The 19,793-nt window shown below is 36.9% G+C and overlaps 1 protein-coding gene across 4 annotated transcripts in view; it reads right to left on the bottom strand.

The window, feature by feature from the left end:
- The window catches only part of CADM2 (cell adhesion molecule 2), a 679,737-nt gene that overhangs the window by 49,244 nt on the left and 610,700 nt on the right, over positions 1–19,793 (bottom strand). For 3 of the 4 annotated variants that reach the window (XM_084528767.1, XM_084528768.1, XM_084528770.1), the window contains one exon: positions 7,979–8,098. The exons of the other annotated variant lie outside the window; for it this stretch is intronic. In XM_084528767.1, the coding sequence (XP_084384893.1) occupies positions 7,979–8,098 (120 nt within the window). The remainder of the gene's footprint in view (positions 1–7,978; positions 8,099–19,793) is intronic. 4 annotated transcript variants of the gene reach the window in all.

Here is a 19,793-nt window from a genome sequence, read left to right as displayed (position 1 = left end):
AGCCACTTTTATGGTATTAGAAAAAGGCTTTTACTGGCTGCATATCTATCAAACCTAAAAAACAAAGAGTACTTTGAGTTAGAACAGGTGTTACAATCGCCTTTGTCAATCCTAATTTTGTGAGCCTTGAGAATTCACAGTATTAATTGTAACACTAGGTTTGGCTAGCAGGATGAAACACTAATTAAATGTTGTTTAGGCAAGGGAACAATCAATCTGTGTCCCCTAAAATTGGCACTGTGGACTACTAGCCTGTTGAAAATATACTTTAGAAACTTTAAAAATTGCAAGTCCTGTTCAATTCACGAGGACACAGAGAAGGCACAGACGCACGTGACAACTGCACAGGTACATGACAGATGATTTTCTTGGTAAAAAGCTGGCAGAACAGACTTAAGCATCAACATTATAGAGCTATTTTTCTTGTACCTATTTTAATCTATTTCTTTTTTCTTGTTCCAGAAACTCTAGAAACTAGTAAGAATCACACAACTTAAACAGCAAGTGAAACCAAGTGAGCTACGTATACTGAAGGAGTTGGGAGAAACGTTTGGGGATCTATGAAGAAACAGACAACTTGCAAGAATTCACCTTCTTAGCTCATGCTGGGTAAAAGTATCTTGTACTTCCCATCATATAGGACAGTTCTTTTGTACCCATCAAGTACCACAGAAGAGAGGAGCACAGGACTATCTAATCATTTTTTTTTTTTCCCTTTTGGTTCTAATTTCTTTATATTTCCATAAACATCAGGCTTGAATCTCACTACAAAAGGCATATTTTGATATAATATGTTCAACTGTTCAATCCTTGTATTGGGTTTACGTGCCAAGGTTTTGGCAGCAGAGGTAGCCTCTGTGAGCAGAGCTCAGCAGCTGCCCCATGTCAGATCACAGCCAGATCCAGCCAGCTCCAAAAGGGACCTGCCGCTGGCCAGAGCTGTCTGGGAGTGACTCTGGTTGGGTCTCTGGGGGAGCAGAGTTAAGGAAGGGGAAAAAAAAATAAATCTGCATGACAGCAACTGGGAGAGAAAATGGAGAAATGTGAAAGAATCAGCCCTGCAGCCTCCAAGGTGAGTGCAGCAGGAGGGCAGGAGGTGCTCCAGGCATGCAGCAGCAGTTCCCCTGTGGCCTGTGCAGAGGCCCCTGGAGGAGCAGGCTGTCCCCCTGCAGCCCATGGGTCCCACATGGAGCAGATCTCCATGCTGCAGCCTGTGGAAGAGCACCCAGTAGAGCAGACTCTAGGCCCATAGAAAGGAGCCCACATGAGAGCAGGTGATCTGGTGGGACCTGCTGCCTGTATGGGACCCATGTTGGAGGAGTATGTTCCTGAAGGATGGACCCATATTGGAGCAGCTCTTGAAGAGCTGATGCCTGTGGAAAGCCCATATATGATCAGTTTGGGAAGGACGGCATCCCATGGGAGGAACCCCACATGGAGCAGGGGCAGGGAGCGACCACAAAGGAGCAGCAGCGATGGACTGTCATCAACTGATCCCAACCCTCATTCTTTGTTCCCCTGTGCCTCTTTGGGAGAAGAGGTAGAAGAGTGTAGATGGGGAGGAAGGTGTTTTTAGTTTGCTTTTGTTTTCTCACTGCTCTAGTCTGCTACTAGCAATAGGCAATAAATTACCTTAATCTCCCTATGCTGAGTCTGCTTTGCCCATGACAGTAATTGGTGAAGGATCTCCCTGTCCATATCTCAACCTGTGAGCCTTTTTTCATCATATTTTCTCCCTCTGTTCTCTTGAGGAGTGAAAGAGCAATGTGATTGAGTTCAGCTAACCGTCAAGTGTGAAACAACCATAATCCAAAACCAACTTCTCTCAAATTTTGTCCTCTTGCTCTCTGGGTACATTAGATACCTGCTTTGGGGTTCTCCAGGGTTTGTCATCCCTGTTGCATGGAAGCATAGGATTTTTCCAAGTAGGCAAATGCCTGCCAATGAAAAGCAATGAAAAGGATGCAGACAGTGTTATATTCCTGCATCTCCCATCTGCACCTGTCGGCTAGTAGTGAACCTCAGGAGATTGGGTACCATTTCTGTCCCTAGTCTCCTCTACTTTGCTCATAATAGTGGAAAGGAATGAAAGAGCACTTTCTGTTCCTGATCACTCTGTCATCTGGTAGGAGATGCTTATTTGGGAAGGTTTCCCAGCTACTGATCACCTGTAGCTTGATGTTTTTTCTGGGTAACAGATATTAGTTCTGACCAGAGAAAGCTCCGAAAGTTTTGAACTTAGGTAGAGAGGCCTGTAAAACAGATTTGGACTTTCATCATGGTCTAACTTGGGTTTACCATGCTTTACTAGCATCCCTTCTAAACGGCTGGGCAATGAGCAAAATAAAAAATAAAAGTATTTAATGAAGTCATTATAAGATCAAGAGGTAACAGTTCTTGCAAGAGGGGAACTAAAGGCTTATTTGAAAGTCTGATGGGGAAAAACTCTTGCTTTGTATAGTCCTGCTTTGAATCTCTCTTTTTTTTTTTTTTTTTTTTTTTTTTTGGTCTATTGGGAAGTCTAGAAGTTGCATAAGTTAGTAAAAGATTATTATAAGAGAAGGGAAGATGAGAAGGAAGAAATAAAAAACTGGAAAGTTGTACTTTTCTTATCTGGTTTGAGTGAAAACAGACAAAATTAATTTTTATGCTACTGCTACAGCTATAAGTAGTATATAAAACAACTAGCTTTTAGCATGCTGTCATACAATACTGCTTTTAACATTAGACAACAATTGTTTTATTAGCAGAGCTGAATGCTAGTATAAGCAACTGTACTTGTTATAACTCTATCCTTGTTTCCCTTGTCCCTCACATATTCTGAATATTTTCCTGACTTTGTTGTTTCTCTCTCTGTCAGTACCTCAAAGAACCAAGTGACCTTAATCAGATGACACAAAAGAAAAATGAAGTTACAAGCAAAAAACTGGTAATGCTTAACATTCTTTTGATATGAACCAAACTGAGAAATAGAAGTATTGCCCAAATAATTCCTGCATTTTAACTACCCATAATCAGATTGCTCTTTATTTTTTTTTTCTTATGTAAATTCCAAAAATGGAACAAAAAGAAGGTAATTTTCTAGCTAAGATTGTTGAAATGCATGCTATTAAGTGGAAATATTCATACTTTGAATTTATAATAGTTTATCAAAATGATCATACCTTCAAATCTTTCCTTAATCCATTGTAAAGTCTTCTAAATTTAGTATCTGTATCTCTGTATCTCTTCTAAGAAATCTTTCTTTTACCCCAGAGCCCAAAACAATAAAATAAAAGATAATTATAATAGAGCAGAGATTTTATTTATTTATTTTTTTTTAAATGAATGCGTGTATTCATTCACTATCTGGACACCCTGACTGTTAAACAAACTCTTGGACTTTGTAGTGCAGCTGCCTGGGAGTAACCTCATATCTCTTATGTGCAATGACTTTTGGAGATGTTTTTAGGCATTGCTATATAAAGCTGTGAACATTCTGGCACAGTCATCATACAAGTGAGTCAGCTGGGACTGACTCAGACAGATACATGCAATAGAACTGAATGGATCTATCTTTTGACTTTGGAATGATCTTGCAGTGTTACTTTTATACCTATTTGTATGTGGGTCGTGGTGATAGGGAGTTGTGAGACTTCAGTCTTCAATAAAAAGAAGTCAGAATTACCCAGTTTTCATAATCTGACTTTTTTTTTTTTTTTTTTTTTTTTTTTTTTTTTTACATTGCTATGAAAGGGTTTAAAATTAAAACAAACAAACAAACTAAAAGTTGAGGGAAGGATTAACATTGTGTTAATCACTGCAGCCTAGAGAGGGTTTTGTGTACATTTGTGTGTTTAAATACTACGAGCACAAGCTTTTCTCTTCTGCGAATCCAGAAACATGAAGAGTTATTCTGAGTTGAGGTGACTTTTCCTACACTACCTACCAGTCTCTCTTCACCTATAGGACTTTGAAGGAGGTCCATCTAAATTAACTTTATACTAACAAAGGATCTCCCCAAGAGAGGGATCCCCTTTCCCCTACTATGGGCAAATCCACAGTCTTTTTGTGCCTCTTCCCAGTCATAAAAAAGGAACAATAGTATGGATCTATGCACAGTTTTCACAGATAATGTAACATAAACCTGATAGAAGGGAAACTACTCATATAGTTATTCCTTCTTTAGTCCCCTAGAATCGTTTCTTCTGATACATTTTATTCTTATTTTGTCGTACATTTCTTTGCATTCTTATTAGGCTTTAAGATACTCTTGACAAATATATAAAAAACAATACTTTCCTCTGACATCTAACTGTGTTTAGACTTCTGAGTTAGTTGGTAATGTACCAGTAAAAGAATAATTAATTCCTGAAGGACTGAGTACAAAATCAAGCATATGTTTGTCTCAGACAGTGAAAAGTTTGACAAAAGAGGATGTTTATGAATCACCATGTTATTATTCAACTGGGTCAGTAGCTTTTTTTATGCTGTTTACTAAACTCCATGCAGATTAAGACAGAGATGGGTCACACTGTTCCAGAAATAACTGATGATTTCATCCGTCCCCCCCATTAATTCAGGCTTTTAGTAATGAAGAGGTGCAGTTAACATAATGTAAAAGGCCTTAGATCTACAGATTCTGGGCTTTTTATACCCTGTATTATATTCCTATAATGGCATTTCCTGTGACTGATGTGCAGTAACATATCCTCAAGGTGGACTGTGTAAGGGTCTTGTAGAATAGAGGAACATCCTGTAAAATTTACCTAAGGTCATTCAAAAGTATCTATGATAATACTAGTGAAATGTTCTCAGCAGGAATATTATGTCAGCTGTTGCAAATCCAGTGGAAAGACTCTCATGTGTTAGAAATCCAGTTCAAAGATACAATTATCTAGCATGTACTACCCTATGATGTGGAGCAAACTTCTTCTTTAAGGAATGATCAAACAAGAACCAACAGACTACAAGAAAGAAAAATGCTGCTTCCAACCTACCTGGAAAGCACAATAAATATATATAAAAAGATAAATTGGTCTGTAGGATGAAAATATATGAATAGTGTATCAACTTCATGATTTTATGCACTCCTTCAAGTCAGAACTCTGACTGATTAAGAAGCAGAAGTGCCAAAGGAAAATATGTTTATATGGTACTTCTTGCTCAGCCAGAAGACGATACTACTGAAAATGTGATCCTCTCCAGGTTGGTTCTTATGCAACCTGTATTTCAGCTGTGTAGGTGCTTTGCCAATCTAGACAAGGTTCAGTCTAGCATTTCAGGATGAAGAGAAATGGCAGAACACAGCCCTCACAACATTCACTGTAGGTTTATGAACATTATTTGTTTATAAGTCCAAGATAGACAGGGGAGGAAGAGACCTAAGGAGAGCATCTTGTCCATTTCCCTTGGCCATGGCAATCAAATACATTGAAAGAAAGCAACTCTAATGAAGGAAATCCTAAAATTTTGATAGCTACACTGCGTCACTGCTTCCTGTATATTTTGACAGTTTCCCCATTAAATGCTTTTGCCACTAATTCAGTGGATTTATTTTCCCCATTGAGCTCAAAAAATAACTGCTCATCACAGTCCTATTGACTTTTTTTTTTGGGGGGGGGGGAGCAAAACCAAACAAACCGGTGCCTTCAGCTTCCTCACAGATTATATTTTTAAACCTTCTGTTCTTGTTCTTTGGTCTGTCTCTATCTGTGGTCATCTTCCAGTGCAACACCCCTATTAAAAACAGCACTCAAGTTGTCATCCATTGCTTGGATAAAACACAAATTACTTCTGCTTTGTCCTAATCATTCACGAACAGGATCACTGAATTTCTTTATTTTTGTCTTTCATCTAATGTATTTTTATACCCTTTTGCTGTTTCATTTCTCATACCTTGCTTGTTGCAGTTAGTTTTGCATCTTGTTTCTGAATTTATTCCTGGTTTCCTGTGATTGTCTTACACTGTAACTTACACTTACAGTAATTCTCTCTTCTGTTTTCATATTTTTGTGGTTTTTGATTTCTTAAATTGTTAGACAGTACTTCACTAGTCCTACAAAAATAGTATGTCCTATTTTTCCTCTGCTTTGGGTAGACTGTCATTTTTTTATGTATTATCTTTTTCCAATACAAACTATTCCAGAAACAGCTTTCCTCACTTCCTAGGTTCTTTAGATTTTCTGGCCAAGAGACTTTATCTACCACTTCCTTGAAAGGGTTTGAAACAGCCTCATCTTCTCAGTCATTTTGCTGCATTCCCTTCTTTTTCCAGAAAAAGTGAGCTCTGATCTTTTACTGATTGATCACTTTCACCCAGATTTCCTTGCTCTTTTACTCTCTCGTAAGTAGTATCTCTTTGCTACTGTAGCATCAAATAGCATACTTTCTAATGTGTAATAGAGCTGAAGCTTAGAAGAGGGTCCTCTTTCCCAGCTCTTCCTCTTAATGCCGGTGATTAGGTAGTGAAAATGAACACTTAAGAGTAATGGAAAATGAGGTACTAACCGACACTTAGGAGGCAACAGAATATTTTAATAACAGTGGTACACTAAATATACAATCATATCAGAGATATAGGATAGTCATGATCATCTAACAACAAGAAGAAAACAATTAAAGACAACTAACATGGAACACACCAAGCACTTTGTCCTTCCAGAGAAATGCCCTCAGAAAGCTGAGAAGCTTTTGCTGCTTCACTCAAAATACTCTCTATAAAAGCATGCTCATCCCTACCTCTCTGTTCCTTTTCAAAACATACTCCTCTTGCTACTATTGAACCGTTGGAGCATTGGGCTGTCTTCCATGGTCTCTCCTTTATTTATTTTTTTTTCCTTGAGGAAAGAACTGTTATAGTATTCTTTTTCTTTTTCCTTTTTGCTAAGACATATTTTCACACTCTAATATTAAAGCTTAAAAATGTAATTTCAGGTTTGATGTCAGTTTATTACATGAAGGCCACAACATTAAAATACCAATGCCCTATGGAGGAAGAAGCTGGGTGATCTGATACCATCATAATCTTTATACAATGGACTTGCATTTAGCTCAGCTTATTCTTGCAAGTTAGGCAGGTCACTACAACTGATTCTTAGCAGTCCTTCCAGAAAGAAAAGATTTCGTGACTGTCTCAGCTTTCTTGGGATAATTGTAACTCATCATATGAATATTGTGCTGTGATAACTGAGTATTATTTCCTCTCTCCTTGTACAACAAAAGCCATCAACAGACCACATAGGAACCTTCTCCCATTTCATACACTGTGAGAGATTACTAACTATTCCTTACCCAGATTATGATTACCTGTGAAACCTTGCAAACGCATGTGCACTATTTATTAGTCATTAAATATGACAGTAAAATTAAGCTTTATATTTTGCTCATAACAAAGAAAAGCAATACTAGAAACACACACACACACAAAAACAACAACAAACAAAAAAACCACCAACAACAATTCTAGCAAATCAGTATAGAGAAATTTCAGCTCATTTACTGTAGTTACAGTAAGAAAAAGACACCCCTAAGTTAGGAATACCTTAAATTATAAAAAACTAACAAGACTAAGATGTGATGTCTCTTTGTTACCAGGCAGGATTTCATCAACAGTAATTCCAATGCCAAGACACTTATCTTGTTTTAAACATTAGCACCCAAAATAACCAGTCTTAAAAGGTCATGTTTATTTAAAAATAGCTTGCTTGCATTTTACATTAAAGTTAATTTACTAACCTTAAAAAAATTAAATGCAAATGTATACAAATAATTTAAGCATCCTGTCAAAGTTCACATACATACCGCTAGAGCTATGAAAATATTCAAGGTCATATGAAATCTTTCTTAACCATGTACCATCATGTGGATTATTCTGTTAAATGTATATTGAACTCAAATGTCAATTTCTTTTTTTTTTTTTTAAAAAAAAAGAAAATCAAGCCTATAATTTCCTATTTATAACGTGTTTTTCAGGCCATAACAAAGAAGCATACTGTACCTCTGGTGCTGTTGGCTGTTGCCGATGTGGTTGTGCTGGTTGTTAAGGCTACAGTGGTTGTGACTGTTGCAGTGGTAAGGGAGGGGATGACAGTAGTGGGAAGCAAAGTGTTGAAAACATCTGGTGAGTGGAAAAAAAAATATAAAATAAAATCATATCATGCAAACAAAGGAGAACCATAATAGCGGTTTAATTTGTAAATACAAGTATGTCGAAAATGACTAAATTAAAACATGATTAACATAAATTATTACCGGTACAACAGCGTACCTTTAAATTCTTGACATTATATCACTCTCAATTTTTATAGTCAATCTGCTAGCATACAGAATTTAAAACACTGTTAAAATGACTGAGTTTCCACAGATCTGGAGAGTGAATGTTTAAGTGACAAGAATCCATTTCTTCACTGAGCCATTTTAAATGTCTCATATAGTAGAAACCATATACAGATGAAACATGCTGTGTCAGAGTGGGAGATGAAAAAACAACACCATCATGCTAAAATAAACACACACATGTTAACGAGAAATGGCTGTATGTTAAAAACACCCACTTTCAGACAGACTCAATGGAAGGAAAAAGGGGAGAAAATGCTACTAACTATAAGAGCTGCTTTTTCCGGATTGCTTTTCTTCTTCCCACACATTCGTTTAAGACACAGTTGTCTGCTAAGATCCAGAGCAGAGTATATTTCAAAATCTTTACCCTAATTATCAAGCAAAGTCATCTTGCAATCATCCTTAATACTTACAGGTTATCATTAATATATGCCTTAGAACTGAAAAATCAGAAAGGCCAATAATATTGTTGTTAGTAAATGTACAAATCAGAAAAGATGCAAAGCCCTGATGAAGAGTATGCTACAAAACCCTTCAGCTTCTTATCAAGTGCAGGTATGCCAAGCTTACAGCTGCCACTTCCTTGCAGAGGAACCAACAATCTCTGTTGCAAAACATTCCAGTACAGAGCAGAACATAACCAGATATACAGATTGAAAATACTTTGATTACACTGCCAGAAGCAATAAAGACCAGTATCACTTTGCTTATAAGGTGATTGCAGGTTTTAAAGAACAAACAAACAAAAGCCCTGAAGAGAACTACAGAAAAGCACTTCTGTGAGGAAGTAAAAAGCATCTGACATTTTTCAGATTATTTATACCACAGCTTTAGAAGGAAAGGACTAGTTTCTCATCAGTTGTTCATGAGTAAGCCATTCCACACTGATTTCAGTAAAAACATTTCTGAAGGGTGCTATTCAATGCAATAAAGGAGCAAAAATCTGACCCATGATCTATCTTCTCTTGCTGTGGAAGGAAATTCAATTGGTCTCTGAGTACCATCAATTCTGACTAAAATCAATGGAAGCTAAAGCAGCTCAGCTCTTTACAATATTGGGCTCAACAGAAGACATTTTAGAGACAGGGCCCTTGAGTTCAGCATGGTATAATTATACTCTTAAGACTTCAAATTAAAATGTTTGCCTTATTTTCATGATGGATGACAGATTGCTTTGACACTTAAAAAGTCTCTTTGTCTGTAAATACCTATAAGTCACCTACTGTGTCCTGTACTCCTTTGGTGTTGATGAACACCAGCACTATTCTCTCCAGAACCTATACCTGTGGGTTTTCCCACTTTGGAAACCATCAGATCATGATCTGCATGAGATCTCTCTTTCATCTGCTGTACACTGACATTTACATCTGTTTTACAATATAAAATATTCCCAAACCAGAAAAATTAAACCAGGCTTTTCAAAAAAGCCAGCATAACTACATTAATCGTCAGGAAAAAACCTGAAACATTATCTGGATGCAAGTACCACAATAATTTAACACCACTGAGTTTAACAAGCATTAGAATTACATTAATGTTAAAAAGATACGTGCCATATGTACTGATCTATGCAATTATTTCTCATAATGGGAAACTCCTTTTTAGATAAGTATCTGGTAAAAATGAAATCTAACAGGAAAAAAAAAATCCCTACCTCCTTCATAAGGAAAGCAAAGCCTTGTTTATTAGAAAAGCTTTATAAATAAGTCTTGTAAATAAAAAAATAATTAACATGACTTATGGTTCTCTTGGTTACCTTTCTTAAATATGTCATTTACTTAAGACTATGCAAAGGCAATTCAGCTGCAACTGGAAAAGACAGCTATGGTTTTACGACAGTGTTTTTTGTTCTAAGAGCACATTGTCTACTCCGTGTGCAAAACACTGTCATAAACGAATCACTGGTGAATTTAGAAGCTCATTGGTTTCTGGTTTCTCTTCTGACTGAAGTATTTCCAGCAAGAATTCTTATATTAAAAGAAAGCCCACATAGGAAACTGAGACTGATTAACAAGGACTAGGAGATAAGTGTTTTAATACAGATACGTAGGTTCATCTTTTCTGATCACATCAAGAACAATGAAAACTTATGCAGAAATTAGTTTCCTTATCAGAGTCACTAACTGTAATGCCAAACATCAGTGCAGCAGCTTTTCAGAAGCCTCAGAGACAAACACGTTCTCAAAGGAAACATAAATGCGAGGACTAGGACTGGCTTTGTTTCTTTCTTACTAGAGTAAGGAGAAATTCACCATGCAAATGACTGTAGTTGGTCTGCTTTGCTCATAGCATTACCATTACTTGCTCTCAATAACTGAAGTACAAGATAAGAACCAGGAATCATCCTGATGAGCCTTTCATTGGCCAATGAAATCTAAGTTTACTCTGCATTCTGGGGATGCCTTGGCTCTACATAATAGAATCTCTTCTTTGACTATGTTTGTGTGTTATGGGAAGGTATGTGTGAAGTGACAAAACAGCTAACCACTTGTCGTGGTTTAACCCGACCGGCAGCTAAACACCACGCAGCCGTTCGCTCACCCTCCCCCTCCCTCTCTGGGACGGGGGAGAGAAATGGAAAGTGAAGCCCGTGAGTTGAGATAAAGACAGTTTAATAAGACAGGAAAATAATAATAACAAAAGTAATAATAACAATAATAATAATAATAATACAATGGTGATAATAGGAAAATAATAATAATATGTACAAACAAGTGATGCACAATGCAATTGCTCACCACCCGCTGACCGATGCCCAGCCTAACCGAGCAGTCCGGCCCCCTCCCCCCGGCTAGCCACCCCTATATATTGTTTAGCATGACGTCAGATGGTATGAAATACCCCTTTGGCTAGTTTGGGTCACCTGTCTTGGGTCTGTCCCCTCCCAGCTCTTACTGCACCCCCAGCCTGCCTGTTGGCAGGGCAGAGCAAAAGGCTGAGATGTCCTTGGCTTGGTATAAGCACTGCTCTGCAACAATTAAAACATCGGGGTGTTATCAGCACTCTTCTCATCCTAAGCCAAAACACAGCATTCCACCAGCTACTAGGAAGAAAATTAATTCTGTTCTAACTGAAACCAGGACACCACTCTACAGGCAACAGGTTTTGGAACTCCTGGACCATATTTCATCCTTAAAACCTATTTTGGCAGCCCAAGTCTAGATATAGATTAGCAGTCTGAAATGTACTCAAAGTCCCACATTCAAAAGACTTGAATATTTGGGCCCACCAGTCCTACTGAGTTTCCCTGACAGAAAGGCTCCTCATTTCTTCTAGGAAGACCTACGGGTTCTTGCAAAAACCCTACCAGTCTTGATAATTTTTTTTTTTTTTTTTTAATGACAGAATGCAAATCATGGACTTCAAAATAAAGAATGCAGTGCCCCTCATTCTATCCTCATTTATTGGACATGTAGGAGGTGAGTGGGGTTGGTAGCTCGCAAAATCAGACACATTGCAAATATAAACTGATTGATACTCAACTGCACAGGCTTCTTCTGTTTAAGGCACATTAATCTCATCCAGTATTCTAAAGAGGGTATGCTGTTTCATTTACATGCCAGAAGAGGGAATTATAATTTGACTGTTGCTAGTTCTGTAGAATTTTCTGTCACTGCTTTCACTTTGGGGTACACCTATCAGGCTACTAGCGAGGCAGACATGTTAATCACAGCTTCCTCTTTAACAGTTTTTGAGAGAAACGTTATCAAAGATGTTATACAGATTTGACCTCTTGAGCCCTCTGCAAAGAAGTACCTTAATAGTGCGGACTGGCAGGTTTCTGCATAATAAATGCATGTTGTAGAGATACTTCATTCTATTTTCTGGCCTTGCAGTTTCTGAATCTGGTTGTACAAAACGTTCAGCCAAAACCAAATTTTTGTTTATGACTCCCACACCCCTAATTACTGATGGTAATTATGATCAAGAGACCATGCAAAGTGGAACTTTTTAATTCAGGTAGTCATACCTAAATTAATACACCTGATCACTGTTTCCATAATACTAAAGTATTAACCCTTAGCCTCCTGTGAAGCAGAAAATAGCCATATTTTGCAGATGTGGAACCAAACATAGAAAAGCCATACTTAGAGATCTAGAAGTCAAGTAATAATTGTCACTGTTAGGTTTCAAGTCTCACTACTGAAATGAACTTCTGGTGGAAGATATTTAGCCAAAAAATCAGTAACATGCTTAACCTGGTATTCATTTCATCACTTTACTACCTCTGAAATACAAGTGATTCACCAAGAACTGATTGTTGCCATAATAGCTTCTGGAAATTGAAAACGGGTTAGATGTCACATAGAGAGGACTTACTGACTTTAGTCAAAACTCCTTTACACGAATTTCCCTAAGGTTATATATAAGACCTGATCTAGATTTTCAGTGAAAGAGAGAGGCTTCTAACCTCTGTCTAGCAGCACAAGCAGGGTTTCAGAAGAGCTGCAAATACTAGGAGGACTCTCTCTTTTAAGACCTGAAGTAGTGTCACAGTACAGTGGATGCATAGAGAAGTACGGGGAAGGTTTTACCTGCATGCTTCAAGGGCCACTATTGCATGTTAGCATGCCTTTAAACTGCACTAGCAGTGGCAAGGTGAAGGCAGACAGCAGGTTAGCTGATGGCTGATTGTGGATGCTAAAAAGAGGAGCATGTAGTGCTTGGCTCTTTTGGGAGGCTGCTCTTTAGAACAGGCACATATCTAGTCTGTTTACAAGTAGCAGAATAGCGTTGTGCAAGATCAGCTGAAAAACACTGGCAAGCACTGCCCGACCATAATTTTGTGCTTTCCTCTCCTTCTTTCTTGAACTGATGCTGCATTCTTCTTATTGTGGCAGACGACATTCATCCATTTAAGTGTAGGGAGACTGGACAATTTACTCTCACTGCAGATTTGGCCCTAAGCATTTTTACTCTCCATTTCCAAAGAAATGAGAAATGGTTCTGTTTGGTTTAACAGGCTTACGTGAAAGATAGATCTGACCTATTGAAAATATTTGACTTGTTTGGTGAAAACACAACTAATATTCTGAAATGACTGAGCACAATTCAGACAACACTGGCTGTAGTTGATAAAAATGTAAAGGCTTTGTTTCAAGCTTGACAAAGGCTGACAGAAAAATTAAAGGACAAACTGATAATGATGGATGGCCCTTGCTATGTTTTGACTGAGAACGAAAGAAATTCTGAGTAGTAAACTGAACTGAGTGATGACCTACCTGGGAAACAATCTCACTACTCTGTGCAAAATTTAATCAGAGTCCGTGGTATGTAGTACTAAATAATTTAGAAAGGTTTTAAATTCAAAGGGAGATGCATTTAACGTTGCTCCCAGAAAACAGAATTGAACAAAGGGATCATTCAGCTTGAATATCATGTACCAATAGCTCCTTAGCACTTAGACTGTATGATCATGAAGCCTCATGGACATGAGGTCAAGGGGTTCTCTTTACTAATTGATTCAGATTTATGAAACTCTGAAATGGCAATTATGTGCTTGACATTTTTGCTAGCAAATCAGATGTCATTAAAAAAAAATCCAAAACCTTTTAATAAAAGCCTCAGGTAGATCTAGATCCTTAGTTAAAACAATTAGAGACTCCTGGTGGATGAGTTCATAATGCAAGATATACAACTGGGCTAAAATTTTAAGCAACTTAGGAAGAATAGAAAATAAATTCACAGAGTATCATAATTCTGAGATGTTTCATGGGTCTGTAGGTGACATCAGATGTTGGAAGCTGTGGGAACTTGTTAAGGTTTTATTTAACACAGTTTGGCTGCACAGTCAGGACAGAGGAAAAAAAAAAAAAGAAGTCTTAAGAGATAACAGGGTTTTGATGTCATTGGGAGTTCTCTCACTTGTTATAGAAACTTTGATAGTTTTTTGTTTGTTTGTTGTATTTGTTTTGTTTTCTATTTTGAAAGTAAGAGGTTTCAGCAGCAAACAAAGGAGGACAAAGTGTTACAAAAAAGACAATGCCTCCTTCTTCTGCTTTCAGAGAGTCAAGCAAAAATATCAGTATTTGCACATCTCTGGTCCAAATTCTATCCTTAGAAAGGTAAGAATATAACTGCAAAGAACCAAACACACATCAGTATTTATACTCAGTGTTGGCAGCATGGTATCGCCCAAACTACTTAGAGGTGTGTCCTTTAAAGTGAGGACCTGATATCATATCATGGCATATTTTCAGACACATGCTCTGACCAGAAGAGGTTATGACAAAATTAAAAGTATGATGAATAAGAGTAAACAAAGTGCAGTAGGAGGTTGACATTGAGTTATGAAGAAAAAAAAAAAAAAAGTTAATTGTCCTTAATTGTCTTAAACAATTCCTCTACTGAGTATCTCATTCACTTTGAGTGCTACAGCAACAGCAAGACTTGCAAGGGTGTGGAAAATTCTGATATTCCACCAGTAAAGCTGGATCAGGCACAGGCAGGTGTAGGAGCTGCCAGAAAACAAGAAGCTGTGACTCTTGCACACATGACAAGAAAGCATGGGAAGGAAGTGGCCTCACCCTTTTCACTGGAATACTTAAAAACCACCTCTACCACTTTCCACAGGGACTCTGAGGAGCAGAGCTTGCTGAGTGGGGCAGCCCCCACGGTTCCTCTTCAACCTCTTCCACCACACAGAACAGCATTTGGGATTTGCTGGCTCTATGCTTTTTGTAGTGCTCACAAATGCTCAGTAAAATTCAGAGAGCTACAGTAAACACCCCCCCAAAAAAAAAACACTTTTCAGCAGTATCTGGCTAGCAAAGCATGACCTTTCCACATAGCACAAATGTTACCACAAATATGGCTTTCTTACCTGGAGAACAAAGCAGTTCATAGCACTCACAGTAGGTGGAGATGCACATAGGGACCATAGGACCATTGAATCAAGTATTTCACAGGAAAGCATCTAATGTGAATATTTAAGTGTTGTGCTAGTGACTGATAACTTTTAAAATGAAGAGTTTGACCTTGGAAGCCCTGAGTGCTTACTTCAGGGATCATCTTGATCTCCACACCACTACACTGAATTTGTGATCAGCAAAAGCTGTCCAGCTGCTGCTCCCTTGAAACAAAGAAATTTGCAAAGGAAGTCCTATGATGCTGGAACACTCTCATTTCATTGTCCACTCATTGCTTATCACCATTCTAGTCATCTGAAAAGCTCACCATTTTTGCTCTTTGTGAAGCAGAAGAATAAAAGGTGGCATAATGTAATATCTCACAATATACCTACGCAATACATCGCAGTTTGGGTGGCGCAGATTATAGGAATTACAACTACTGTATTGAAGAAAATGAATAGGTTGTAATGTAGTATTTCTTAATTTCTACTTGTGCTAAAACCAGGTGATATACAGAGAACATAAAAGGATAAATCTGACAAGTTAACAACTTGTTCTGATGAGTAGATATTGAAGATTATCTTAACACAACAATATAAATTCTCAAGTGGACAAGCTCTTTAGTACTAAAGAATTTGTTTTCAAGTGCTCTAAGTTTTACTTTAATAATATTATTAGCATAAATGTACCTCCAAGGAAAAATCAAGATAGGTATTCCACAGAAAAATTAATCTTCAATATTTTGGAGTCATATGAATACAATACTTTAGACTACTCCAAATATATACTGTGCAAGACCTAAGCATTCCCAAAGATACCTTACATTTTTCCAGTAGTTAAGAAAAAATCTTTCACATTTTATGGTGGTAATATTAATAAAAACCTTTTATTTTGTTGAATGTAACCATTCTATCTTGTACACCTTTTTATTTGAAGCAGTTACGAATACTGCACTGAGCACATCAGTGAAGCTTATGCAACTTGCCTGAAAGATCTTACATAAAATTTGCAGAGCAAGGAGAAGGCTAAGAAGAAGAATTTTGTGATTTAATGTTCTAATAAAAAGTGTTTTAAAACACTGTTTGAGAATGCAGCCTCAAATGAAGCAGCTTTACTTGTAAAAAAGGCATCTATACATGTCCTGATTTTTTTACCACTCTTGATTAAGAAACATATATGCACTCTGGAACATATATGCAAAATGGATCTCTGCCTCTGTAAGATCATTACTTAGACAGTAGAGACAAAATATAAGTGAAAAGGAGGTAGCATCAGTTCCATTTCACTGCTGGGAAAATGAACACAGAAGTATTAAATGGAACGTCTTATATTTTACAGACCTCTGATCATGATAGGGGAGTTCAGAATGAATCTCCTGAGTCCCACTTTAATACTCTATGGGGGAAAAAAAAAATCAAAGAAAAAAAAACTCTTAAAATTGTATTTTAAAAGCAATTGTCCTTATGCCTGCAGTGCCAATTTTACTGCATTCAAGACAAACTGTTACCACAAAAGCCACCATCTTACAAGAACAAAGCCAGCATGACTTGTCACAGAAGCACTGTATTCTATCATTATTAATATGGTATTTTAGGCCCATCACCACTGCTTAAAGATCACATTAAAGCTGTGATGTTCATTTTTTATTTTTATTTTTTAAGTAAACAGACAAGCCATATTTCCTTGTTTCTTCAAGCCATAAAAATAGAAGTATTCAAAATTAAATGAAATAAAATACCAGCATTTGGCCCTTGAAAACCTATACAGAAAAGCTAATGTACAATACAAATTCAGATACTAGCAGCCTTGAACAAAGATGACAGTTTTCTCAGAATGACACTTGACTCTTTCTGTGAAAAAAAAATAAATAATAAAAAAAATAAAAAAATCAAAAAGTTCAGCCAGAACTACAGTTGGAAAAAGAAAGAGGTCAAGGAGAATTCTCTAAAATTTTCCTAGTAGGGAGAAAAGAGCTTAAACTAAACGGAGGTAAACAGAAGGCTGATCTCTATTTCACTATGGTTGCTGCTTTAACTTCTCTGAGAAATACAGAATACAGGACAAAACAATGAAATTTCTTAAACAACTCAAAATTCACTCCAATAATTTTAAGGTTACAATAAAGGCATAACAGAGAACATTATTTGAATGACTTTATTTCAAAATAAAATCAGAGGGGTCTAACACTAATCTGAAATGCTTTGTCACAGTGGGATAGCTGTATCCCATTGAAAATTAGCTTGGACAAGTTAATGGGATCTTTGCAAGAAAAATACAGTTTATTGCACTTCTTTGCACCGTCTTTGATTAATAAACTTAATACTGACATTCTTTTTACCATAGTGCATTACCTGAGAGAACAAACTCCTATCATTTTAATTGTCAATCTTTATGCTCTGTATTTTTTTGTTCCAAAGAGTACTATTCATCTAGCTGAATTCCTCAATGACTTTGAGGAATATACAATGTCTATATGTATATATGTCTATATACAATGTTATACAATGGCTTTGTATAACATGCTACTATGAATGCTGGAACATATGCAATAAAGTCAAGACTCGATTTTATTACAATTACCCATCTTTTGTTCATGCAGACAGATATTTGGTAGCTTTCTCTCTAAGCCATCAAATAGGACAAGGACCATTCCAATAGAATGCCAAAATATTTGTTATAAAAGAAGCCTGATCAGATCTGCTAATTTATCTCAAACAAACAGATTTACAAATCATTGCAAAGAGATTTCAGTTTCTGCTTGTGAATGATGAAAGCCTTCCAGAGCTCTCTTCAATCAAGCAGCAAATGAATACTATCATCATGTATCAACCTTGTCAACTGCTTCCTACCAATCAAGGACTTGAGAACCTGTAGAAAATATATACTAAAAAATAAAAATAAAAAATCACAGAGGGCGAAAACAATCTACTACTGCGATGACCCACAGCAATACCTAAAGGAAAAAAGAGTTTACCCTGTGGAGGGATATGAAGGAGATTTCATATCCCTCCTCCTCTCATTTGGTTTGGTTTCTTCTTCACTTGCCAGGAGAAATAAGAAGTTTCAACTGAAAGATATACCCTCTCCAGGCATGAAGTTACCAAGCAAAAACAAAGGTGTATTTGGGGACTAAATGAGTTGTATGGATACAGGTGAAGAAAAAGTAAAGGAAATGCAGACTAGAGTATAAAAAAGATACAGAAAAAAATAAATAAAATCTTTCATACTTCAATCTCAAGTCCTTCTAACAAAAGTAAAGTAACCTTCACTGAAAGTTGTTTGGACTGTTTTTCTCACAAATAACAGATCATCTTACATCATTTCCATCAGTGACATCAGGTATTTGGAGACCTGTCCACAGGCACTTGCTAGGTAAGTTTCTTCAAAAGGGATTAAAACTTTATTCTTGTGAGGTAACCACAGCCTTCTGCAGGAAATCAGGATATAGTGGGAGATACTCAGACAGCGCCAGGTATTCCAACCAACTTCATCAACTTTGATAGATTTACATTCATACTTGCAAGCAATATTTTTTTCTATTACAAATAGCAAAAATAGAATAATCAGAACAAATAATTACTAATGCCAAATTAAGGATATTAGAGATGGTTAGAGATAAGCATATTCAAAAGTATTTAATTCTCTCTGACACTCTATCCTTGATCAAAGACCTTAGATACCAAACTTCTCATAGATCTCTAACAAAGATGCAACATTTTTACAGAGGCTTCCCCACACTCAGGGGTAAGCTAAAGACTCAGGATGCTGTGTGCAATCTCCCTAAAGCAATTATATCTGTCTCCAAACTATCTCTATTTGCTCAGAACCAATGACTTGTGCTACTTTCCCAAACTTCGTAATCTCAGTTGGAGCAACACATGGTACTAATGTATCACCAGACGACCATCACCAATTGACATTCTAAGTATAATCACTGCACAGCATATCATTTTCCTTTCCTGAATTGAGTGAAAAGATGAGCAACCTATTCTCAAAAGAAAGGTAAATTATAGAAGCACCATATCAGAATGACAGAGACAGGAGACCCTCACTTGCATTCAAAGTAGCTCCTAATGGTGCTGGAAAGATTGCAATTTAGAAAAATTACTAAGTTACTTTAATAATTTCATTATGGTTTTGTGTGTGTGTGTTTGAATAATAAATGGTCTTCATGGAAACAGAAAATCATTAACAACTGTTTGACTAACTTTGTCATCAGTCACTAGTGAAATCATTGTGTTAACAGCCTTATTTTCTTCATGAAGACTGCATGTGATATTCATAGACAAGGTAATTTTGCACTCTGACCCCTCACCCAAAAAGGCATGATTGAAATAAAGTTCAAGAATGTAAGAGGTAAGCAATAGCAAAGCTTGAAATCCAGAAAAATTAGAGAGCAAGCTGTGCTACTAAAGCAAATCAGAGCGATAATAAACTCAACAGTATTATTTGAGAAGCACAGCTCACTGAAGATCATTTAAGAGTTATGTTCCAAAGAGCAACAACACTATATCTAGTATAAGTTACTCAAAAAGTACTTTACTGTAGGTGATCTACCTGTATACAAGCATCCAAAATATTAATTTTATGCAATTACTGTGTATGGACAGAAAACCTCATTAT

This window comes from Aythya ferina, assembly GCF_964211825.1.
Source record: "Aythya ferina genome assembly, chromosome: 1".
NCBI lineage: Eukaryota > Metazoa > Chordata > Aves > Anseriformes > Anatidae > Aythya > Aythya ferina.
The sequence above is the reverse complement of the archived record's forward strand: the minus strand, read 5'-3'. Positions and strand labels throughout refer to the sequence as shown.